We start from the raw sequence: 22096 nt of genomic DNA on the forward strand, positions 1-22096 counted from the left end.
TAAGTTTTAAGAAAGGAATTTTTAATTTGAAGTATAAAAGATGAGAAAGGGACACAATAATTTCATTGAGTGTACTTCACATGTAATAGCCCCACTTCTAACTTGCCTCTTCCGCTCTCTCTTCATACTCATATTTGTTTTTCTTAACTTTAATTTCACTCCTCATTTTGCTTCTAAGCTTCAATTATATGTATATATACATTGTCGATACAATAAAAATCAGCTAGTGTCGTGTTACATACACGACTACGAGACGATGGACATATCATGGTCAGTAGCCGTGGCATTATTGATGGTGATGGTGGTGGTGGTGTCTACCGACGGAGCAAATGTGAGTTATGATGGAAGATCATTGATGATAGATGGAGAAAGGAAGATGTTATTTTCTGGTTCTATTCATTATCCTAGAAGCACTCCTGATGTATGTATTTTTTCCCCCTCTCTCTTTATTACTCTATCGAGTTATATAGTTCGATCAAACTTATTTATCAAAAAATATGATCTAAATGTAAAAAGTATTACTATTAAAGGACATGAAATTCCAAGTTTTCGTCACTTTAGCCAGTTGGAGTTTCACGTCTTTTAGTAGTTACTTAAATCGCATGTTTAAATGCATAGTTATTTTAAATAATTTACGTTCTATATATTATTAAATCATTCGAAGAATAATTATAGATAAATCTTCCTAAAATGTGAGATTTGAAATTCTAAAATAAAATATAATATCTATTACAAAAAAAATAAAATGATTTAATAATATAAAATATTTTACCTCTGTATAACATTTAAACTCTACCTATAATATAGTAAACATATATAGGTGTACTTAATTTGACATATATAGGTGGATTTTCTGACAACATCTAAGGAAGGGTCTTTTAAGTTAAATTAACACTTAATTAGTTACTGAGAAATTAAGGATGATTGAGTTGGTATAACATATGATATTTTACGAGAGAGTTTAGGGATCGATTCTCTCTTGTCAAAGTTTCTTAATTGAACTCGTCGTAGCAAACTTGCTTGGTGTAATTTATATTTTCTAGGTGATTTGTAAAATATTACATTGATGTGAGTGTATCTAGTGCACACCCAAAAAATAGCAGATGCATTTTCACGGGGTTTTAAAAAATATTTTTTTTAAATCTAAGAGGATAAAAACCAAAAATGAATTGACAGATCATTCTTTTTTTTAACAAGATATTAATTAGTAGTTGACAATTTGTAATTTGTAGCCATGTGCGTAGGGATTAATATATGAAAATATAGGTGAGCAAATTAACTAGTCGATAAGGTTTGTTAGGATTTAGACTTTGATTGGAAATTGCATCTAAATCAAAAAAAAAAATCCACACTCCAGTAATCACAATAGAGTCCGACTTTCCCTTGTCATCAAAAAAAAAATCACAATAGAGTTCGACTAAATTTAGATTCGCGCCATGAAGTCCCACACTGGAGTAAAGTGCTCTCTAACAAAGATGACTCCGTACTCTGATTAAGGATGAAAGAGTTACCACTCCACCACAACTCTTGTTGATCTATGTAATGTTCATCACCTCTCCCTTAAAATGTGAGTGTTAATTCAAATTATAAACAATACTAAACTGAATTTCACCTTCACTAACACTACTTTTGCTTCCCTTACATTATTATTCATTTGTTAACAACAACAACATGCCATCGTAACCCCACAAGTGAGATATGGAGAGAGTAAAGTGTACACAAATTTTATCTCTACCTCGAAAAGGTAGAAATATTGTTTTCAAAAGACCATCCTTACATTTGTTTGAATAATGTATATTTGACAACTTGCATTACTATATTGTTTTTGGCTTGAAAAAAGACTTTTTTTCCTCACTATTTTTTTTTTTTTTTTGGCTCTCTTTTCCAACCATTATTTTATTTCTTATAGATGTGGCCATCTCTAATATCAAAAGCTAAAGAAGGTGGAATAGATGTGATTGAAACTTATGTATTTTGGAACCTTCATGAACCCCAACCTGGACAGGTATTGGATAAAATGTTGTTATCAATAAATTTTTTTCTGAATTTTATGTGAACGCTAAATATTTTACGCATCGAATCAGTATGATTTTAGTGGAAGACGTGACATAGTAGCATTTATGAAGCAAATTCAAGCACAAGGTCTCTATGCTTGCCTTCGAATTGGGCCCTATATTGAGGGTGAATGGACTTATGGGTAATTTTACATGCTTCAACTTTATGATATTTTGCATCCTTGGTCCAAAATATTATCTATATTTAACTTTTGACCCCTCTATTTTGGGCAAATTAACTAAACTATATTGTGATTTTTGATGTTTATAGAGGTTTTCCTTTTTGGTTACATGATGTCCCTGGCGTTGTTTTCCGCTCAAATAATGAACCCTTTAAGGTACTATCTTCCTCCCATTCCATGTATCATATCGTATCAAATCATTTTACGATTTCAAAAAGGGAAAAAGGACAAATATACTTCCAAACTATCGTAAATGGTATGCATATACCTTCCGTCATACTTTTGGGACATTGGTGCTTCTGCCGTAAAAAAACTAGAACATATATGCCCTTCACTCTAATAGAAGACTAAATAGAGACATGTGGCACAATTTTATCGGTCAATCCGATATTTAATAAATGTCGAATCTATGAATAAGATTATGACACGTGTATGCCCATTGGTATAAAGGGTATATATACTCTAGTTTTTGGACGGTAGGGGCACCAATGTCCCAAAAGTACGATGGAGGATATCTGCATATCATTTACTATAGTTCTGAGGTATATTTGCCCCTTTTCCCTTTCAAAAATGATAAATAGTTCATCAATAATGACTTTTCCCTTTCAAAAATGATAAATAGTTCATCAATAATGACTAAGTGTAAATTGTTTGTTAACAGTTTTACATGCAAAATTTCACTACAAAAATAGTGAACCTAATGAAATCAGAAGGACTATATGCTTCACAAGGAGGTCCAATTATACTATCGCAGGTGAAATTTAACATGTAACATACATTATTTCTGATTTCCCGTGTAGTTATCTTTTAGATGATACGATTAATGTAGTATAGAATTTTATTTTTTTTGTATACATGCAGATAGAGAATGAATATCAAAATGTAGAAAAAGCATTTGGAGAAGATGGTCCTCCTTACGTCTCGTGGGCGGCGGAGATGGCTGTTGGACTTCAAACTGGTGTTCCATGGTGTATGTGCAAGCAAGATGATGCTCCAGATCCTGTTGTAAGTTACTTAACTTTCTTCACTCTGAAGACTAATTAAACTACTTTATTTGTGTCATTTTCTAAAAGGCATTTTCCTAGACATGCTACAGATCAATGCATGCAATGGGTTGAGATGTGGAGAAACATTTACAGGGCCTAATTCACCAAACAAGCCATCTATCTGGACTGAGAACTGGACAAGCTTGTAAGCTATTATATATATATTCTACGTTGTTCAATCGTTTGATAACCAGAGTCAGACTCAATAGAATTTGATCAATCCTATATTTTCTGTCGTTAAGGTATGTAACAGTTGAAGTTGCTAAGAGATTTTCATTTTTTTTTGTGTTAAAAGCTATCAAGTGTATGGTCAGAATGCAACACTAAGATCAGCAGAAGACATGGCATATCATGTTGCTTTATTCATTGCAAGGAAGAACGGAACATTCATCAACTATTATATGGTAAATTTCACACCTACTAACTCGAAAAAAGAAGAAAGTATCGTCAAATATAAGAAGGAAAAAAACTTACCTCATACCGAATAGAGCCAACATACTTCACTACCAAGTCCAGTGTATCAAATTTTAGCTGCTTTATCATCCATCGTCTAACAAGGTTCTCTGGATGGCTGCATTATCAGTATCATGGAGGAACCAATTTTGGAAGGACTGCTGCGGAATATATGATAACAAGTTACTATGACCAAGCTCCATTAGATGAGTATGGTAAGGAATACACAAGTTTTACTCGTGCTTCCAGTGGTTTCACTAGCTTTGATTGAGAATTCTACGACAGGTTTAATTAGACAACCAAAATGGGGACATCTGAAAGAGTTACATGAAGCGGTGAAGTTATGTTCAGAGACCATACTTTCTGTATTCCCTTCCATGCAGTCATTAGGTGAACAACAAGAGGTAAATATCCACAGAGTTCACGAGTAACCCTCATTTCAAGGCGCGACTTTTCTCTCTTTCTTACAAAGATAATCTCAATCTCAAAGCTTACAAGCACTATACAAACCAGGCCTATGTATTCAGTGGAGATTCTGGAGCTTGTGCAGCATTTCTAGTCAACATGGATAACACAAAAAGTGTAGTAGTGCAATTTCAGAATTCATCATACGAATTACCTCGGAAATCTATAAGCATCTTACCTGACTGCAAGACTGTAGCCTTCAATACGGCAAAGGTAAATACTGACATACTTAAAAAGTTTCTTTCAATTCTACGAATAGTTAGCCTTTCCAGATCTACTCACTGCAATCCTAAGGAAATGTAGAGATGCCAAATCATCTCCTTATTCCTAATTTAGAGAAGAGCTAAGATTTGGTTTATAACCAAAGAAGACACTAACTGTCCGCATGTTCATCTGTAATAGGTAAGCACACAATTCAATACAAGAATAACGATACCAGCCATTAAGTTTGACGCGGCTGAGAAATGGGAACAATTTGAAGAGGTTATTCCACAATTTGATGCTACTACACTGAGATCAGACGTATTACTGGAGCATATGAATACTACAAAGGATGTATCTGACTATCTTTGGTATACTTTCAGGTAAATTCAAAAGATCCTCCATACCCCAGTCAACTCAGAAGAATAAAGTAATAATATTCAGATAAATTAAACCAGGATGAAGGACATGTTTCAGCTAAATTTACTCGCACAGTATGATATAAACAAAATAGTAACTGCATTCTAGGAACTGCCTTGTACTAATATGAGTGAAATCCACATGACAGTATCCAGCAGGATTCGATGGAACAGCAGTCTACACTAAGTGTGAAGTCCTTAGGCCATGTTTTACATGCTTTTGTGAATGGAGAACATGTAGGTAAGCATTTAACCGTGATTGCAATATACAAATGAAAATTGTGTCGTGCAGTTTCAAAAATATTTTTTTGGGGGATTTCAAAAATAATGAAACAAGGGGTAAATATGTGTCCTACACATGAGCAAAGATTTCATTATGCACCCCTGGCCCCAATACACACTCCTCTCATAGAAAATCAAGAAACAAAAACGAAAAAAGAACGGCAGTGAACAATTAACTGTTACGAACTATTCTTTATTAAATGATAATGAGAAAAAGAGATGCACATGCAGACAGAGACAAACACCATATTTCCTAATGCAAATTTGGAACTCCTAGAGATTTCAGCTGTACCATTGTTACAAGAGTGATTAGATTTCCAGATACCACACTTTGTTTATGGAAATGGAACTTATGAATGTAGGAACTGGCTTGACCAGTGAAGAAAAAAATGCTTCTGTTTCCAATAAGAACCCATAATTATTGTATCTTAGAGTTCCTAATCCCAAGCTACTTACCGAAAGAAAGGTCTCCAGAAAGAAGGTTGCATAACCAGTGATGCTTCTATGAGAAGCACAAATCAACACTTTATGCAGCTGAAACCATCAATTTACAAAACCTCTTAAACTTCTAACTGTTGAGTTTTGTAGGTTCTTTACATGGACGGTTCAGAAATACAGCATTTACATTAGAGGGCGCTGTTTCTCTGAATAAAGGGACAAATAACATCTCATTACTAAGTGCAACTGTTGGCTTGCCAGTACGTACTTTCATTTCCTCTGTTGGTTTTCCTGGGTTGCAACTAATAATACATCACCCATTAGTGTATACATTGTCAATTTCATCATGATATTAGCAATAGAGGAAGTGCATATTCATATTTGGAAGTTGCATTTACTACTCATAAGGTAGAACAGTACATTATGAATTGCATATATGAGCTCTCTTTCCCTCTCAATCATAGAAGCGTCAAGGGACAGCATTTCATTGCACTAGCCAAGTTCATGTATTCACATGACTTGCTTAAGCACCACCTTCTTTAGATTCGTGATTTCTAGTTTTAAGAAAGAAGTATTTAGCAGCAAGAGATTATAAAGATAAAATGATTTTTATCCTCATCGTGCAGGATTCAGGATCATTTCTTGAACGCAGGGCTCTTGGTGTAGAGTCAGTAACTATTCAAGACAGCAAAGAGGCCAAAAATATCACCAATTTATCATGGGGTTATCAGGTAATTGTCGGGTAAAAGATAACCCAAATTTGTTGTTTGTTTAGTCATTGATACTCTGCTCATGCCATAAAATGTATACACCGCTAACGATAACTTAACCAAAAACTTTGTAAGGCATTTAACGTCTTCTGCCACATTACTCTATCAAGATCATTCTTAAGTAGAGCACTTTTAAGGCTGAGAACAACAAACCTAACAACCATAATTCTTTGACAAGTGAGTGCAATTTCTAATTAAGCTTACATCAGTATAAAACATTTTCTGAAGGTTGGATTATTGGGGGAGAAGTTACAGATTTACTCATTAGAAGAATCAAAGAGTGTTAATTGGAGCAGCTTAGGCTCTTCTCAACCGCTCACATGGTACAAGGTAAGTCTATGGATCCTTTCCGGATACCTTTTTTCTATATCATGTAGTGCTACTTGTTTAAGAGACCAAGAGATCCTCAGCAATTATATATGTGCTTATGTTTCGGTTTGCAATGCTACAAACAGCTCTTACATATTCCAATAGATTTGTTATTTTACTCAAGCTATGATATATTGATTGATTGCAATTCGCCAGTCAGTGTTTGATGCACCCAAGGGTGATGATCCTGTTGCATTAAACCTTGGCTCCATGGGAAAAGGTGAGGCTTGGGTTAATGGACAAAGCATCGGCCGATATTGGGTCTCATTTCGAACGCTTGCAGGCATTCCATCACAAACTTGGTATGTTAAGGTGACACTAACACAGATTGATACTTTGTACAAACTTTTTTGTACTAAATAACTATGATTAATATAGATCTTCAGTATACGTTATTCATAGAATAATAAGGCCACATTAGAACCCATCTATCTTCACCATGTGTTATTTATAGTATTAGCAGGTCATCTCAGAACCAGCAGATCTTATCTCTTATCTACTTAATAAACCTCTTCACTTAAAAGATCTCATGCACTCTTGTTTATCCACGAAAGTTTATACATTAGTAATTAATGACTAAACCCCCAGCAACTAAAATTGTTCATTTCCAGGTACAATGTTCCAAGATCATTTCTCCAACCAGGGGACAATTTATTAGTCTTATTCGAAGAGGAAACTGGCAATCCTCTTGACATCACCGTAGATACTATATCAGTCACAAAGCCATCGTTGAGAAAGTAAACTTCTATTCCTTTTTGTTACCAAGTTATTACCTCTACGAACTATATCTTCTTAACAAAGACATTTTCAAGATATGAAGGAATAACATGTTGACCAAAAACAGACAATCCAATTGATGAAAGAAGTCAACGAACACCATATGTAGAATTTCTTCAAAAAACAAATTCCATGATAAGTCACAGATCAATAATCCAATCTATCAATTTTTAACACTTAGGAAGTGTGATTTCTACCTGAGGCATTCATTTCTATTGTTGAACCAATATTCCCTTCTTATAATTTTATCACTCTTCCTAGACTGGAATCCATCAAGATGATTGTGGTACAGAGCCACAATTTCAAGATTCAAAATTGGCTGAAACTAATACCACAGGAAGATGGACATTATGTCTTTTAATACTTCTGCTAACTAAAACACAAGAATCTATCAACACAGTTTGCACCACTTTTATTAAACAAAAACTAATCTTTTCCAGATTTGCTTTTTTCTTCTCAGAGGTTCTCTTAAAAGATCTAATATTTGATGTCGATGTTGTAATGTGTGTCTATCAACTGTTAATACATATACAGATTGACTAGTACTAGTTTTAGCTTAATCAACATTTGCTTAACATCTTCAGACTGAAATACCCTTAGAAAGAAAGTTAATTATTGAAAGTATACACATTAAATAACTGAAAGACCAAATTAAATGCATGTCTAGTAGGATTTGCATTTCCTCCCCACAAATTTACAAACACTTTTCACTGTGATACGTCAAGAACTACGACCCAATATGCTTACTTGTTCCAAATTCAACTATATGCCAACCAAACAAAAGCATGTCGATCAAAAGTCAAGACTATCATTGTATTAAGTGTCGTATCAAGTTAGTCGTTGCCCTATCATTTCACTTTATTTACATTTTTCTAATATGACTTTTCCAGGCTTGTCTAGGGATGAAGAGATTTACCATCCCTCACTCATAAATACTTTGGGAGATCCACATAATAAGGTGTCCATAAGACTGGCAATTGATGCTCCGTGAGGATAAAAGAACAATGTTGACCATTCTTTGTTTGGGTGAAGCTCAGACGTGATTTCCATATAAATGTTCAAATCATAGGAATGTAGAAGTACAGAACTATATCTTTACACAGGTTATTGATTCAATCAAATGCAGGCACATTGATACTATCATCTAGTTGAAGTTCAATTGCATAGATGAAAAGGTCTCAATTGAAATTTTCAGCTTCCTATTTTCACGCCTTTCACTGCCTAAGTTCCTGTATCTTTTTAATGAACAAAAATAGAACAAGTGAAGGAAATGGTTTCGAAATCAATCGGGCATTTTATTGATGACCTTTATGTCCTATTAATTTCCAAGAGAACAATTACGACAAAAGTGGGAGAAAATGGAAGTAATCAGACAGATAGCAAATGCAAATTCAAGCCTTTAACCAATTTAACACACAACATATAGTTGATGCAAATTAATACATTCTTACAGAAGGAAGTCGTACACATTTCAAATATGTGAAACTTTAGCAACCTGAACGTTCAAATTGGAACTAATGAAACAGAATAACGAAGACCCTACTTACAAAATTAGGCTGTAAGTCGCCACCAATTAAATAATTATGGAACAGTGACTTCATGCAAAATGCTCACCAGCTAGATGCTTTTTGCCATGCCTGCAAGGAACTATCAATTAATTAATATTTGTCATTATCAATTGCCAAAAAACCTCAAGAAGCAACAGGTGCCATGAATGCAGATAATTAGAATTTCTCCATCACCAATAACCAATGTATTTTTCCATCCGGCCTAGGAGGAAGAGCAGCATCTTCTATTAGATGTTTAAGAATCTAAAAGTGCTAGTTAACCTAACAGTTCGTCAAGTAGAAATCTTCAAATATATATGTATCATTAATATATAACTAACAAAAAGTAAAATACGATAAAATGCAGCAAACCAGAAGGGTAATGCAAACATTTCATGTACAATCACTTTCTAAGCAATATACATTCTTTTCAACTTTAACATCCATAAAACTGAAAATCTCAGCAATTCTAGATGAAAAATCTTCTGAGATGTTTTTGATACCTTGGATGGTGAGAACTAGAAAGAACAGTTTTCATCAGCTCTGCACGTAGATTAAATCTAACTTCGAGCATGAAAACACAAGCATGACATATCATTCTTTGGGGACCTTTGTGATCCCACCCAGTTTTCTCTTTTTAGAATTAGGAGACTTCTCTTCCGTAGAATTCAACAGTGCTTTCTGTGAAGGTAGTTCCGCAATGAAAAGCAGAGTTTGAGCCCAACCAGCATATTTCCCATATGTCCTCACAAAAGCATCAGCCACACGATTGCAAAGTTTAGGCGTAAGACTGGTTCCTGCCAGTTCAGGGAGGAGGTACCTGGTCGCAATCTAGCAAAAGATCAAGAAGAAATGTTGAAAATGATAATAACAGATATGAACAGAAGTACATTTTCTGAAATTTAAGTAACTTCAAAGAGCAAAGAGAGAAGCATGTTTGCATGTCAATATCTCAATACATGTAACAGGGAACAGTTGATCAAATTAGGTAATAGCAGAATCCGGGCCAACATACATCATGGAGAACTGCGATGTGCTACTCATAGTACTCCCGCTACCCTAATTGGTTCAATTATCACTTTTTCCTGCATCCAGTGTTTTCTTCCTCTCTTTTTTTTTTAGAAGGGTAATTGTGTCGTAAAAGCAGCACTAAGGGAATGCTGAAGTAATTACAGGTGATCAGAAAGCAGAAGAAAAAACCCAGTCCAATCTTATAGGGATTCTAAGAGGCTAAGTATGAATTTCACATCATTTATAAAATCCTCCTTACACCAAAAAGAAAAGAAAGTATGCATAACCTGTTGGGATGAATCCTTACATCATTTATAAGTATGGGTTTTGCATCATTTTTTATTTTTTTTTAAACGAATTTTGCGTCATTTATAAACTCATATTTTCACTTCAGTGGTAACCGAACAAGCTACTCCTTTCAGGAAAAAAGCATCCCCAAAACCATTTGCTTCCTCAAGAATCTGGCACTATGACAGACAGTAAAGCTCCAAGCTGTTTACATCTTAACTCTTTTCCCGGAATAAGTGAACTTTTTTAAGGACATAAACCAAAAGTTGGTGCTCATTTAAGAAGAAAACATAGGCAAGAAACTGTCAATATGCAGGCTCCTATTTTCCTTACATGAAGGGAACTTCATACTCGGTAAGACTATGTTAGCTACAAAACCAAATTACGGATAGTTAACCAACTGCTAAACTGTGATTACTGTGAAGCATATTTTTGCTTTGTTTGATTGGTATAGGAAAAAGTTTCTTCTGGAGAAACATAAACAATAGATAATTGTTTAAGTGTGTGATCATCTCATCTAAAAGCCTAAATTGTTAGAGAGAGCAAGTTTTAATTACTTAATTATATTGTAATACGCCCACTCATGTGTGGCCCTAATTCTTCTTCATTGGCCGAACACATGAAATATTTTTTTGCTTTCCAAGAGGCAGTGAAATTTGAACTCAGGATCTTTGTCTGCTTTGATACCATGTGAATAGATGGACATTGGACCTAGTTCAATCTCAAAAGCTAGCTCATAAAGGAAGGATTTTCCAAGATCATAGGAGACCATAAGACAACCCATTTGCTCAACCAACGTGGGACTTAACCCCTCTCTCCCAATACATTAGTACTAGACAACTAAAGCATGGAATATGGGGGATCCACTATTGAGAACACAACAAACGAGGATCGTTGGTCACTTGGTTGTGCCATTGATACCTTGTTAAAATCGTTTGATCATCTCGTCTAAAAACTTAAGTTGGTAGAGAAAACACACATTTAATTACTTAATCTAGTGGTAAAGAGAAGCACGCAGAGTAGGCATGAAATAAATATAAATGAACAGATGAGCATAACAACATCTAGGAAAAAGGATCTCCACAATGAAGTGAATAAGTTCAAAAGCTGCACAACCTTCATCCATAAATAATCATTCACACCAACAATCTGCTACAAAATTTAATAGATTTCAACTCTCCTCATTATTTTTTCAGTCCTCTCCCCTCCCCACCTTTATTTGTTAAGAAAGAACTCATTAGTCCCATCTATATACTCTTTTCGTAACAAAATAGAGGTCTTGGGAACATATCAAGCAAGAAAGGAACAACAACTACTACTACAATAATAATAATAATAATAATAATAATCTCCTTTAGGTTTATCTTAATTTGAAATATTTATAAGAAAGCATATCTTATATCTTGTGACTTGTATGGAATCAAAGGAAAATGCATATGTCAGAAGATGTTTGTGATCTCTTATACAACAAGAAAATATAAAGCTTTTGAAAGCTAACCTTCCACACATGAGTATCAACTGGAATAGCATGGTGCTGATCTAGAGAGAAGAGAGCAATACATGCTGCGACCTTAGGACCAACACCAGGTAGAGAGCACAGCAAAACAATGGCCTCAGGAAGATCAACTTTGCGAAGTGCAGCAAGCCACTCCATACCTCCACCAGGTTTTGATTTCAGTTCTTCCACAGTACCTACTATATATTTAGCCCTAATCATTCAATACAAGATCAGGAGCGTTATGGAGTGAGTTATTAAATATAACTATAACTTGACATCAGTTCAACAATAACTAGAAAGTTGAAAGTGTTCTCATCTACACAAAATACTCAAGTTCCTGTCAAAATTGCCCGAAGTGAAAATGCAATGGAATTGGAAAGATGAAACAACCCAAAAGTTGAAGATATAGGATGTATCACATCATCTGTCATTTGATACCATTTTAAAAGGCTTTGGAAATCATTCATCACCATATTGTTAACCAAGCAGATTTAGGTAATGCCAAATAGTGTTTCAAAGCCACTAGAAATCTTAGTATCTGAAAATACACGCACTTCTTTAGTGAGAGTCTGAAACTAAAATAGAGGGAAAAGGAAAACTTAATGGGATTTGATAGATTTCATAAAGACTTCGTCACATCAATTCGTTTGAGATAAAACTCATCAATGTCACTGCAGTTCCATACACCAACAACACCCCTTCTATATGTATAATTTTGTACATTCCCAAGAAAGACATAAGGGCCTATTCGCACCCACAGGTATGGCCTAGTGGTCAATGAAGTGGATTAAGAACCATGTGGTTTCAAATTCAACTCCCACCAAAGACAAAAATACTAAGTGCCCATTTGGCCAAGGATATTTTTCGCTTTTTTTCCGGAAACTGTTTGGAAATAGAATTGTTAATTTTTCCGGAATTCAAAAAACTCCATAAAGCTCTATTTTTCACAATTTTCACTCCAAATCACTCACAAAAATTCAAAAACAACTTCAGTTTCCAAACACCAATTTCAACATTTTTTTTTCAAATTTCACATTTATTATGTCTAACCGCTCAATAAGTTCTCTCTTTCATCTGTCTTAAGACTTGTTGGGCAAAGTTATGCGGTACCTGATGGGACTGGCCCAGACACAACAGTTATATAAAAGAAAGAAGATATAAGAGGCATATTCATATCATAGGATACATGATTTAAAGAAAAACAAAACTCAGAAACCTCCATGATTGGGAAAAAGCATACCTGTAACCAAAACCAGCAGCTCTTAGCTCTTGTTCAGGAACCATTGCCAACCTTTCCAGAGAAGGAAACTCATAAAACTTGAAACCTCCAACAGCTCCCAAATAATTCCCCAATGATGAAATAAAATCAACCATCATAGTAATTCTCTTGATATTGTTATTAGATGAGCAAATAAACTGAATAAGACACTCAATAGGGTCTTGCCTCAGTACTCTAGCACCCTCCAAATGGACAGCCAATTCAGCAAATCTTTTATCAGAAGCCTTAAAACTCTCCCAAACCTCAGTTAAAGAAATACCCACATTGAGAAAATCAAGAAGGGCTACCTTAGCAGCAGATTCAGAGTCAGAGGTAGTGCAATGGAAATAGTACCCAACATCACCATTGTCAAGCTGCTTCAGTGAAACCAAGTGGGACCTACCAACAACACCAGTATACTGAATGGGTCCTGTCTGTTTCCACCTGAAGGTTTGGCCTGTTGGGAAGGTGAGGGGCAAGTAAAGTTCTGATCTTGATAAGTTGAGGGGTACCCATTTGGGATCTTCTTCTGGGATTGGATTTGTTAGAATATTTCTTGGTTTTTTGGAAGAAAGGGTTCTCAAAGATGTGGTTTTGGAAGAGAGAAATTGTGGAGATGGTGGAGTTGATGGGGTTGAAGCCATGGTTATTGGTCTCTTCATGATTGAGAGAGTTCTTACTGCTAGCATCTATGGAAACGCAGAGAACTCGCACTGGGGATGGCAATGTGGGTGGACAGCGCGGGCGGGTTGAGCTTTAACGTCCGTTCCACCATGACAATTTTTTTTCATTTATTCGCATCCGTCTTGCCTCGTATAATTTTTTTAATTTTTAATATTTTTTATTAAGTTTGATATTAAAAATAAAATTTATAAAATAAATTCATTTTTATTAAATTATATTAATTTAGTAGGATAAAAATTTGCATTCGTTTTGAAAAAGCTCACTTACATCCGCTTGGCACAATCTTAAATCTACCCTGCCCCGCATAATCTTAAACTCACCCCACCCCACCCCGCACCGCAATGCCCGCATAATGGAGGTACTAAGGAACGATTGGGTAATTTGCTCCTTGCTTCTCTTCTTTTTTTTTTATATATAAAATACATAAAATTTCAAATCTATTTTAATATTTTAACTTTACGGTAATCTTTTAAGCAAAATAACAAACCTTCATAATTGACTTCATTTGATTCAATTGGCAAAGTAATGAATTGATGGAGTAAAATATAGGGATTTCTCAAATTATTTCGTTAATTTTTTATCCTTTAAATTTATTAATATTTCCTAAATAACTGATGTGGCAAATAAAAAAATATTTAAGCACATAAATAGCAAAAAACTTAAGAGAAAAAAATATGTGTGCTTGGTGGTAATGATACAACGAAAAATAACCATAAAAACAAGTTATTCTAATAAAAATTGTTATGACACGGAATGAAATTGGATGTAACAGATTGATTGCTTAGTTGAAGTCGAAGGTTTAACATATTCAAGATTTGTGCAAAATTGAGGAATTTCATGTTGCACCATGACACAAGCCACATTATAATTTCATTATTAGACCAAACACAAAAGAGTGAAAATTGAAGTGTATTACAACAAATGAAAAAACTTATTGTGGCAATGGAATATCAGCAAGATCCTCTCTATAAGGCACACGATTTACTAATTCCATATTGTTTGTTCCATTTTCCATATGATCATCCTTGATTGGATCAACGTAGGTCACGACTGTATCTTTTCGAAACATAAGGTAAATCACAGCTAGAATATATATAGCCATCAATGGAAATACTACGATCCCAATCAACACATTTCCAACTTTAGGCAAATTGTTGCTTATAAGCCAACCCACAAAAGCTGTGCTAAGGTAGTAGATGTTGATCCCAATGATGCCTAGTCCAAGAACCCACGAGATCACGATAATCTAGATATTCCAAAAAAAAGAAGAAAAAGATATGTCAGTTAGTTTGACTAAACTTTCAAAATTTGCTTATTTTGAAAAATAACATGTGGTATAACTTACATAAATTGAGTTCTTGTGTGGTCCCAACTTAGTGGAACTGCTGCTGAATTTGAGTAGTGGAATGAGAGCAAATGGAAGTTCAAAGGAAAGTATCATCTGAAAAATGTCCACAAAAAATTAATTTTTTCGATACGCAAAGGTAAAAAAAAAAAAAAAAGTTTTTTAAAAAAATTAAGGGTCGTAAAATATACAGAAGCAATGATGATTAGCCTTCCAGCCCCTGATGGTCCTCCGATAATTGAAACAACAAGGCTTGGAGTAATGGCGATAAGCCTAGTAAATAAGTTCCTTAACCATGTCTTCATTTTAAGATCCAAGAATCCCTATATAATCCACAAAAAAAAATATGATACTTAGACATTATTCAGTAATCTAATTAAAAACAACAATGAAAAAAGTTACTTGAACTCTCAAAAAAAAATTATATCGCTCCATTTCTTTCTGCTAAACAAGATGGATTAAAATTTCGAGACTTACTTGCATGATAAATTGGCCAGCATAAGTACCAGTAATGGTAGAGCTTTGTCCTGAGGCTAATAATGCAATGGCATAAACAGTAGAACTTGATTTTCCAAGTACATTCTGTTAATTAAAATTAAAACTTTAATAATTAGTTTGTTCTAATTAAATGATTATTTTAGAGAGAAAAAATAATTAAATTAAGGGATTGTTGTTAAAACCTTGAGAAGAAAAGAAGCAGAGTTCAATGTAATATCACTACAACTTTCTTTATTCTGATCTGAGAGATTGTCAGCTCCACAAACAGTACCAGACACAGACACAACTGCCACATTGATTAGGAAGGACACAAACAGTGCGAAACCGCTCTCTATCAAGAAGAATTTACACGCGTCCTGCAAAGTTCAACATTAATTAATTTTTCATATTTTGTTTTAAATAAATAAACCTACATTTTTATTTTAACATTTTAACTTTTTTATCACAAAATTCAATATGATATCAGAGTAATCATAAGTCTTGAATTAGTTGAGCCCTATTAGTAATTGGACCTAAACACATCCATATTATTTTTAAGGGTTAAAGTGCTATATTTAATAACAGACGGACTAAAAGATGAATTACGTAACAGTACAAGGACTAAAAACACAATTTTCCCATTTATCAAAAGGGATTTCGGACTTACATTAACGCCACGAACGGAGTTAGGTATCTTTCTAGATAGTACAAGCGCAGAGTGAAGGAAGAGATTATGTCTGTAAAAGAAAATGATAAACATGAGTAACTAAATTTGATATTTGATATCCAATCAAACAACGTAAAATTAGTTATGAAAACGTACGGCATGACGAGGGCGCCCAACAAGGCGATAGCATCAGCGGTGGCTCCGTCACCGTTGAGCTTAGGAATAAACATTCCTTTAAATAATTCATTAGCAGGAGGTTTTACATAACTCATTTCTCCAAAGAAACAAGCTGCCATTACAAACACTAGAATTGCTATTAACAATTCTAACTTCCTAACCTGCATATACAAATTTAATTAATTAATTAATTAGTAAAAACTTTAGTCTAACAAGACAAAAAGAATATGTTTTGGTATTAAGTCAGCTAGTTTAAATTCATTTTTTCAAAAGTAAGATTCTTAGAAACAATTATATAAATAACAACAACTAGACAAAATGTTTTTCCCATACTTTTTGTATTTAATTTTAGTACCTTCTAATCGATCTGAACAATAACATATATTGACCCCCTCCATTTTTTAATTACTAATGATATATTTTTCACTATTTTATTAAAAATATATTTATCAAATGACTAGATCAGAATACAACCAAGGTGATAATGCAAATGATAAAGAACAATTATAACTAGCTAATGGGATTACGTACACGTTGTAATGTTTTAATTTTTAAATATTAGAAATAAAATATTTAATAAGTTTGCTTGAACATATATATAATTACTACAATATTCAATTATTTAGATACCTTATTGAGTGGTTTAGGTAATTGACTTGAATATTTATTTATATATACTAAAATAAGTGTCTGTTTACATAATTAAAAAAAAAGAGTTGGCTTTATTTTTCAAAATTATCCTTATTTACATATCCCTAATAAGGCTTTTAAATTACTCCACTACTCTATGATATCATTAATTAAAGTAGTTTGGTCAAAATATCTAAAAAAATAATAAACTGATATTTTGTTATAAGGGGTATGTTAAAAAGTAAAACATCATTTGGTTAGGAACAAATTATTCTGAGATTATTAGTCTCAAGATAAGTTATTCCACTATATATGAGATAACTTATCTCATCACTAAGATATAAAAGGTGGATAAATAATCTCAGGACTGTCTAATACCTTCAACCAAATGCAGGATCTCTGAATTATTATACCTTATACCTAGGGGCATATTCTTCCAAAATCATATATAATACTGTTATATTTTTCAAAAAATATATAAATATAGATGGGTGAACCTATATTTGAAAGATCATATAATGCAGTGATGATTGAGTGCACCTCTCTGAGTAAAGTTAAAAATTGAAATCTTATATCTATCTTATTTTATTTTTCTTTTCATAATACTGCACCTATATCATCTCGAAATCGTAGATACACACCTGCTTATACCTCCCACCAAACGACTCCGAAGGGATTTAAAAGAAATATAGCAAAACTTACCCCATATCTCTGCAGGCCAATGAATAGAAGAGTACTAACACCAGTGCAAAGAACTCCAGCCCAAACAGGAATATGGAACAATATATTAAGAGCAAATGCTGTCCCAATTACTGCCGGCAGAAACACATAAATTAATTATTAAAAAAAGAGTTTGATAAAATAATGACCTTATACATATTATTAATATAGGAATATGTATATATATTCATGTAATAATTCAAAAACTCAAAAAAATAATAATTCTATATTATATAAGACAAAAGTTTAGTATACAACATTATTGTGATAAGTAAACTAAACTTTTATCATTTCTATTTTACAGAACATTATTGATGAATTTCACTATAATAACTCAAAAATTATAGTGAGTTAAAATAATTATATCATTAATTAATCTGTATCCATTACCATTTTTAATTTAATTAAAAGGTATTATATATGTTTAATTAAATAATTAAAAAGGGTTAACAAGTGTTTTACCTTCAGGAATATCTGCAGCTATGACAGCAACTTCAGCTAGCAACCATAGACAGTACTTAACAAATACTGGATATTCAGCCCTGCATAATTCTGATAAATGTTTCCCTGCAAAAAATATTTTTAAAAATCATTTTTTTAAAATTTGGTGTTTAGAATCCACGTTGGAACTTCAACTAAATTCGAATCACGCATTCCAGGGCTTATTCGTGGGTGGCGCTTCCAACAATATTTTCTCCATACCCAGGGCTCGAATCCGAGACCTCTGGTTAAGAGTGAAGCAGTCCTACCACTGCACCATAACACAGGTTGATCTTAATATTTTGATTTATAACTTACCAGTGCTTACTCCAAGATTAGCAGCAAGTGATTGAATAATAAGAGCAAATATCAATCCAATGAGGATCACCCAAAGAAGCTGACAATTTAAGAAACAAATAATTATTTGACATACATATCTCTATTAGCTAATTAAATTTTTTGGGCATACAAAAGTTTCTTATTTTTGCTTACCTCATATCTATGGTTTGCTCCTGCTTGCAAATCAGTTTCCACTGTAATATTAATAAAAAGTTAATTTAGAACAACTAAAACCAAAAAATTGACACGAAGGATTACTCAGATGATAAACACCCTTCACCTTCAATTTTAAAATTGTAAATTGAGTCATCAATAAAGCAAAGAAGGAGCGAGCTCTAGTAAAGGGTGAAAAAAAAAGACTAAAAACAAAAAGTCGATATGAATTATTTATGTGAGTTCGTGCCTAAAATTTCAGGCACGAAAAAAGAAAATATAATAAGTGACTTACAGTTCCCAGGATCAAGATATGCCAAGGAAACAAGAAAACCTGGCCCCACATATGCAAAGAAGTTTTTCCAGCCGTGTTTCTACATAATTAGACAACTCTTTAATTTTTCATGATAAATATTTTCAAGATTTTGTTGTGTACACAGAGTTCGAACTCGAGACCTCTGATTGTTTGATTAAAGATATTTACTAACCTGATGCTCAATATGATGATCATTATTAGAAGGTAATGGACTCTCAGCTACTGCTACAATTCTCTTGCTTCCTCCAATCACTTCGTTTTGCTGTTGATTCTCCATTCTTTTTTCTCTTTTTTACTCACTTTGACTGTTAAACTCTTTGTGTTTACTTAGATAAGACTTGGATGTTTCTCCTTATTTATAGTGTACTAGTTTGAACACATTCTTGTTCTGATGTCAGGTAATTGAGAAGGCAAGGAAAAGTGTGGAATTTTTTTTAAAATATTTTTTTTGGGGGGGTGGGGGGGTGGGGGGGAGTGGGGAGTGGGGAGGTGGTGTATATTATTACGATAAAAATTACTCTACATCTAGTGTTTTTTAACTTTAGTCGTAGTTATGATCAACTAATTAAAGTGAAAATATATATATTGTATATATAAGTGATAAATATATGTATGAAAGAGTACACGTGTGTTTCTGATATTTATTAATTTGATATAAATATCAGGTGCCGAGCAACTCCTTTGGATTATATTGATTAATAATTAACAACATATATAATACCTGGCCAGCCATATAACACCAAGGTAAGTCATGGGACATGCCATAATACCTTCAATTCTTAACAACTTTTAGACATTGATTAGGATAAATGATCAAGTATACTAGGTATTTTTAAAAAAAAATAAAAAAGTCATTTTAGTGTTAATTAGGTATTACTACTAATATAAAAAAATCCAATCCAGCCAATAGCTATCAACTAATTTGCTGTAACTGTATTGGTTGAATCTCCAATAGAATAGGGAATGCATCTTGTTGTTTTTATTTTTATATGATTATATTCCCTTTTATTCTTTAAAAAAATTTGACTCAATAGTATGTATTTTATCAAGTAAGCTATCATAGTTTTGGATATGGAAAGTGTAATAACATGTAAAATGCTGCCCTCTGGTTGAGAAGGAACATATTGAACTTCCTTTCCTCCCTAAAATATTAATGTCAAAGCTACTAATGAAACAACCAGATCAATTTATTCTAATTTAAATTATTTTAACGAAAAAGGGTCAAAATTATCTTTGCAAGAGCTGAAATAGATTGTTATTATCCTCCATTTAGGATAAAAAGTGCCTCTGTTGTTATCCCAAGAGAACACAAGTACTTTCAAGAGTTAAAAACTCAAAATGTTAGTGGGACTAAGCCTTCCACCTAAGTGTTGTCAATTAGCTAGGATTCACTTAGAGGCAACTAAAAGTCGCCACTAAAGCCCATTTTTTCAACAAAAATATGATAATTAATTTTCAATTACATCCTAATTTTCTAAAATCAATATACATGTACTATCAATATTAAAAACATCCAATATTATTACAAAAAAACATCAAAATTACTTCTCAACTCGAATCTCCTACTACACAATGACTCTCATTTGAAAGTGAGATACCGACTTTTATAAGAGGGAAAGATCACTCTGTCATGCACATTATTGTACATTTTATGCATTTATATATGACATAAAAATAAAACCTTTATCGACATCATTTGTGATTTTTCAAAAACAATATCCATGTTATGAAGAAAAACACAAAATCATTCGTATATTCTAATACTAAAAATCAATGAAAATCTTTAGCGACAATATTCTGGAATTTTTTTAATGTAATGATAAATAATATACGAAGATGATCCTATTTCGATTTTCGACAGACGTGATTAAACTTGAGAGTAGTAGACATTGCTTAAACTTGGAACAATTGTTTCTTAAAACAATTCATTGAGCATATGAGACTATCATATCATATATCATGTTTTTTCTACTATATTATAAAAGGGAGTTTAGGCCCAAGTATAATATATAATATTCAAGATTGAGACTTTTTCCAATCTTCAATATTATATATTATATTTGTGGGACTTTTAAAAGGGAGTTTATGCCCAAGTACAATATAATATATATATATATATATATATTCTACTATATTATAAAAGAGAGTTTAGGCCAAAGTATAATATATAATATTCAAAATTGGGACTTTTCCCAATCTTGAATATTATATATTATACTTGTTGGACTTTTAAAAGGAAGCTTATAACTATAATATATAATATTCAAGATTGACACTTTCTTGAATATTATATATTCTACTATATTATAAAAGAGAGTTTAGGTCAAAGTATAATATATAATATTCAAAATTGGGACTTTTCCCAATCTTGAATATTATATATTATACTTGTTGGACTTTTAAAAGGAAGTTTATAACTATAATATATAATATTCAAGATTGAGACTTTCTTGAATATTATATATTATTTTTATTATATAGTACAACTTGGGCATAAACTCCCTTTTAAAATAATATAGAATATGTATATTTCTACTATATTTTTCTACTAGAGTTTAGGTCCAAGTATAATATATAATATTCAAGATTGGTACTTGTCCCAATCTTGAATATTATATATTATACTTGTGGGACTTTTAAAAGGAAGTTTATACCCAACTATAATATATAATATTCAAGATTGGGACTTTCTTGAATACTATATATTAGATTTATATATATATATATATATATATTCTACTATATTATAAAAGAGAGTTTAGGCCAAAGTATAATATATAATATTCAAAATTGGGACTTTTCCCAATCTTGAATATTATATATTATACTTGTTGGACTTTTAAAAGGAAGTTTAAAACTATAATATATAATATTCAAGATTGGCACTTTCTTGAATATTATATATTCTACTATATTATAAAAGAGAGTTTAGGCCAAAGTATAATATATAATATTCAAAATTGGGACTTTTCCCAATCTTGAATATTATATATTATACTTGTTGGACTTTTAAAAGGAAGTTTATAACTATAATATATAATATTCAAGAT

At 32.6% G+C, this 22096-nt stretch overlaps 3 protein-coding genes across 4 annotated transcripts; 1 reads left to right on the forward strand and 2 right to left on the reverse strand.

Moving 5' to 3' along the window:
* The first annotated feature begins 74 nt into the window (after positions 1–74).
* Positions 75–9095, forward strand: LOC125845115 (beta-galactosidase 16-like). Of its 2 annotated transcripts, XM_049524535.1 has the most exons (19): positions 77–421; positions 1910–2005; positions 2085–2197; positions 2326–2392; positions 2898–2990; positions 3098–3241; positions 3333–3427; positions 3578–3686; positions 3866–3950; positions 4021–4139; positions 4249–4413; positions 4603–4784; positions 4970–5061; positions 5691–5800; positions 6167–6271; positions 6539–6640; positions 6836–6981; positions 7291–7416; positions 8347–9095. In XM_049524535.1, the coding sequence occupies exons 1-19, from the start codon at positions 257–259 to the stop codon at positions 8354–8356; spliced, it is 2124 nt and encodes a 707-aa protein (XP_049380492.1). In that variant the 5' UTR covers positions 77–256; the 3' UTR covers positions 8357–9095. The 2 variants fall into 2 exon arrangements, 1 of the variants encoding a protein (XP_049380492.1); XR_007444233.1 differs by lacking the exon at positions 8347–9095 and having other exon boundaries at positions 75–421; positions 6840–6981.
* LOC125845117 (N-glycosylase/DNA lyase OGG1) lies at positions 8839–13797 on the reverse strand. Its single transcript, XM_049524537.1, has 4 exons — positions 13041–13797; positions 11801–12011; positions 9507–9834; positions 8839–9093 (listed from the first exon to the last, which is right to left on the reverse strand). The coding sequence occupies exons 1-3, from the start codon at positions 13745–13747 to the stop codon at positions 9598–9600; spliced, it is 1155 nt and encodes a 384-aa protein (XP_049380494.1). The 5' UTR covers positions 13748–13797; the 3' UTR covers positions 8839–9093; positions 9507–9597.
* An 842-nt stretch (positions 13798–14639) lies between these two features.
* LOC125845116 (metal transporter Nramp5-like) lies at positions 14640–19361 on the reverse strand. Its single transcript, XM_049524536.1, has 13 exons — positions 19219–19361; positions 19026–19104; positions 18731–18771; positions 18557–18635; positions 18221–18325; positions 17741–17850; positions 16388–16569; positions 16232–16301; positions 15768–15941; positions 15565–15669; positions 15279–15410; positions 15088–15183; positions 14640–14988 (listed from the first exon to the last, which is right to left on the reverse strand). Exons 1-13 carry the CDS (start codon positions 19321–19323, stop codon positions 14674–14676), a joined length of 1593 nt encoding a protein of 530 aa, XP_049380493.1. The 5' UTR covers positions 19324–19361; the 3' UTR covers positions 14640–14673.
* Between the last annotated feature and the right edge of the window lie 2735 nt (positions 19362–22096).

This window comes from Solanum stenotomum, chromosome 11 (genome assembly GCF_019186545.1).
Source record: "Solanum stenotomum isolate F172 chromosome 11, ASM1918654v1, whole genome shotgun sequence".
Classification (NCBI taxonomy): domain Eukaryota; kingdom Viridiplantae; phylum Streptophyta; class Magnoliopsida; order Solanales; family Solanaceae; genus Solanum; species Solanum stenotomum.

Excerpts from the sequence above, each read along its gene's own strand:
- LOC125845115 (XM_049524535.1), top strand. The coding sequence starts at position 257 with ATGGACATATCATGGTCAGTAGCCGTGGCATTATTGATGGTGATGGTG. Across the intron at positions 2,198-2,325 it reads GAGGGTGAATGGACTTATGG|AGGTTTTCCTTTTTGGTTAC; the intron begins GTAATTTTACAT and ends TGATGTTTATAG. Across the intron at positions 3,951-4,020 it reads AGCTCCATTAGATGAGTATG|GTTTAATTAGACAACCAAAA; the intron begins GTAAGGAATACA and ends ATTCTACGACAG.
- LOC125845117 (XM_049524537.1), bottom strand. The coding sequence starts at position 13,747 with ATGCTAGCAGTAAGAACTCTCTCAATCATGAAGAGACCAATAACCATG. Across the intron at positions 12,012-13,040 it reads GCTGCTGGTTTTGGTTACAG|GGCTAAATATATAGTAGGTA; the intron begins GTATGCTTTTTC and ends TTGAATGATTAG. Across the intron at positions 9,835-11,800 it reads TTGATACTCATGTGTGGAAG|ATTGCGACCAGGTACCTCCT; the intron begins GTTAGCTTTCAA and ends ATCTTTTGCTAG.
- LOC125845116 (XM_049524536.1), bottom strand. The coding sequence starts at position 19,323 with ATGGAGAATCAACAGCAAAACGAAGTGATTGGAGGAAGCAAGAGAATT. Across the intron at positions 17,851-18,220 it reads AGCTGCAGATATTCCTGAAG|TAATTGGGACAGCATTTGCT; the intron begins GTAAAACACTTG and ends TTCTGCCGGCAG. Across the intron at positions 15,411-15,564 it reads CTGGCCAATTTATCATGCAA|GGATTCTTGGATCTTAAAAT; the intron begins GTAAGTCTCGAA and ends TGGATTATATAG.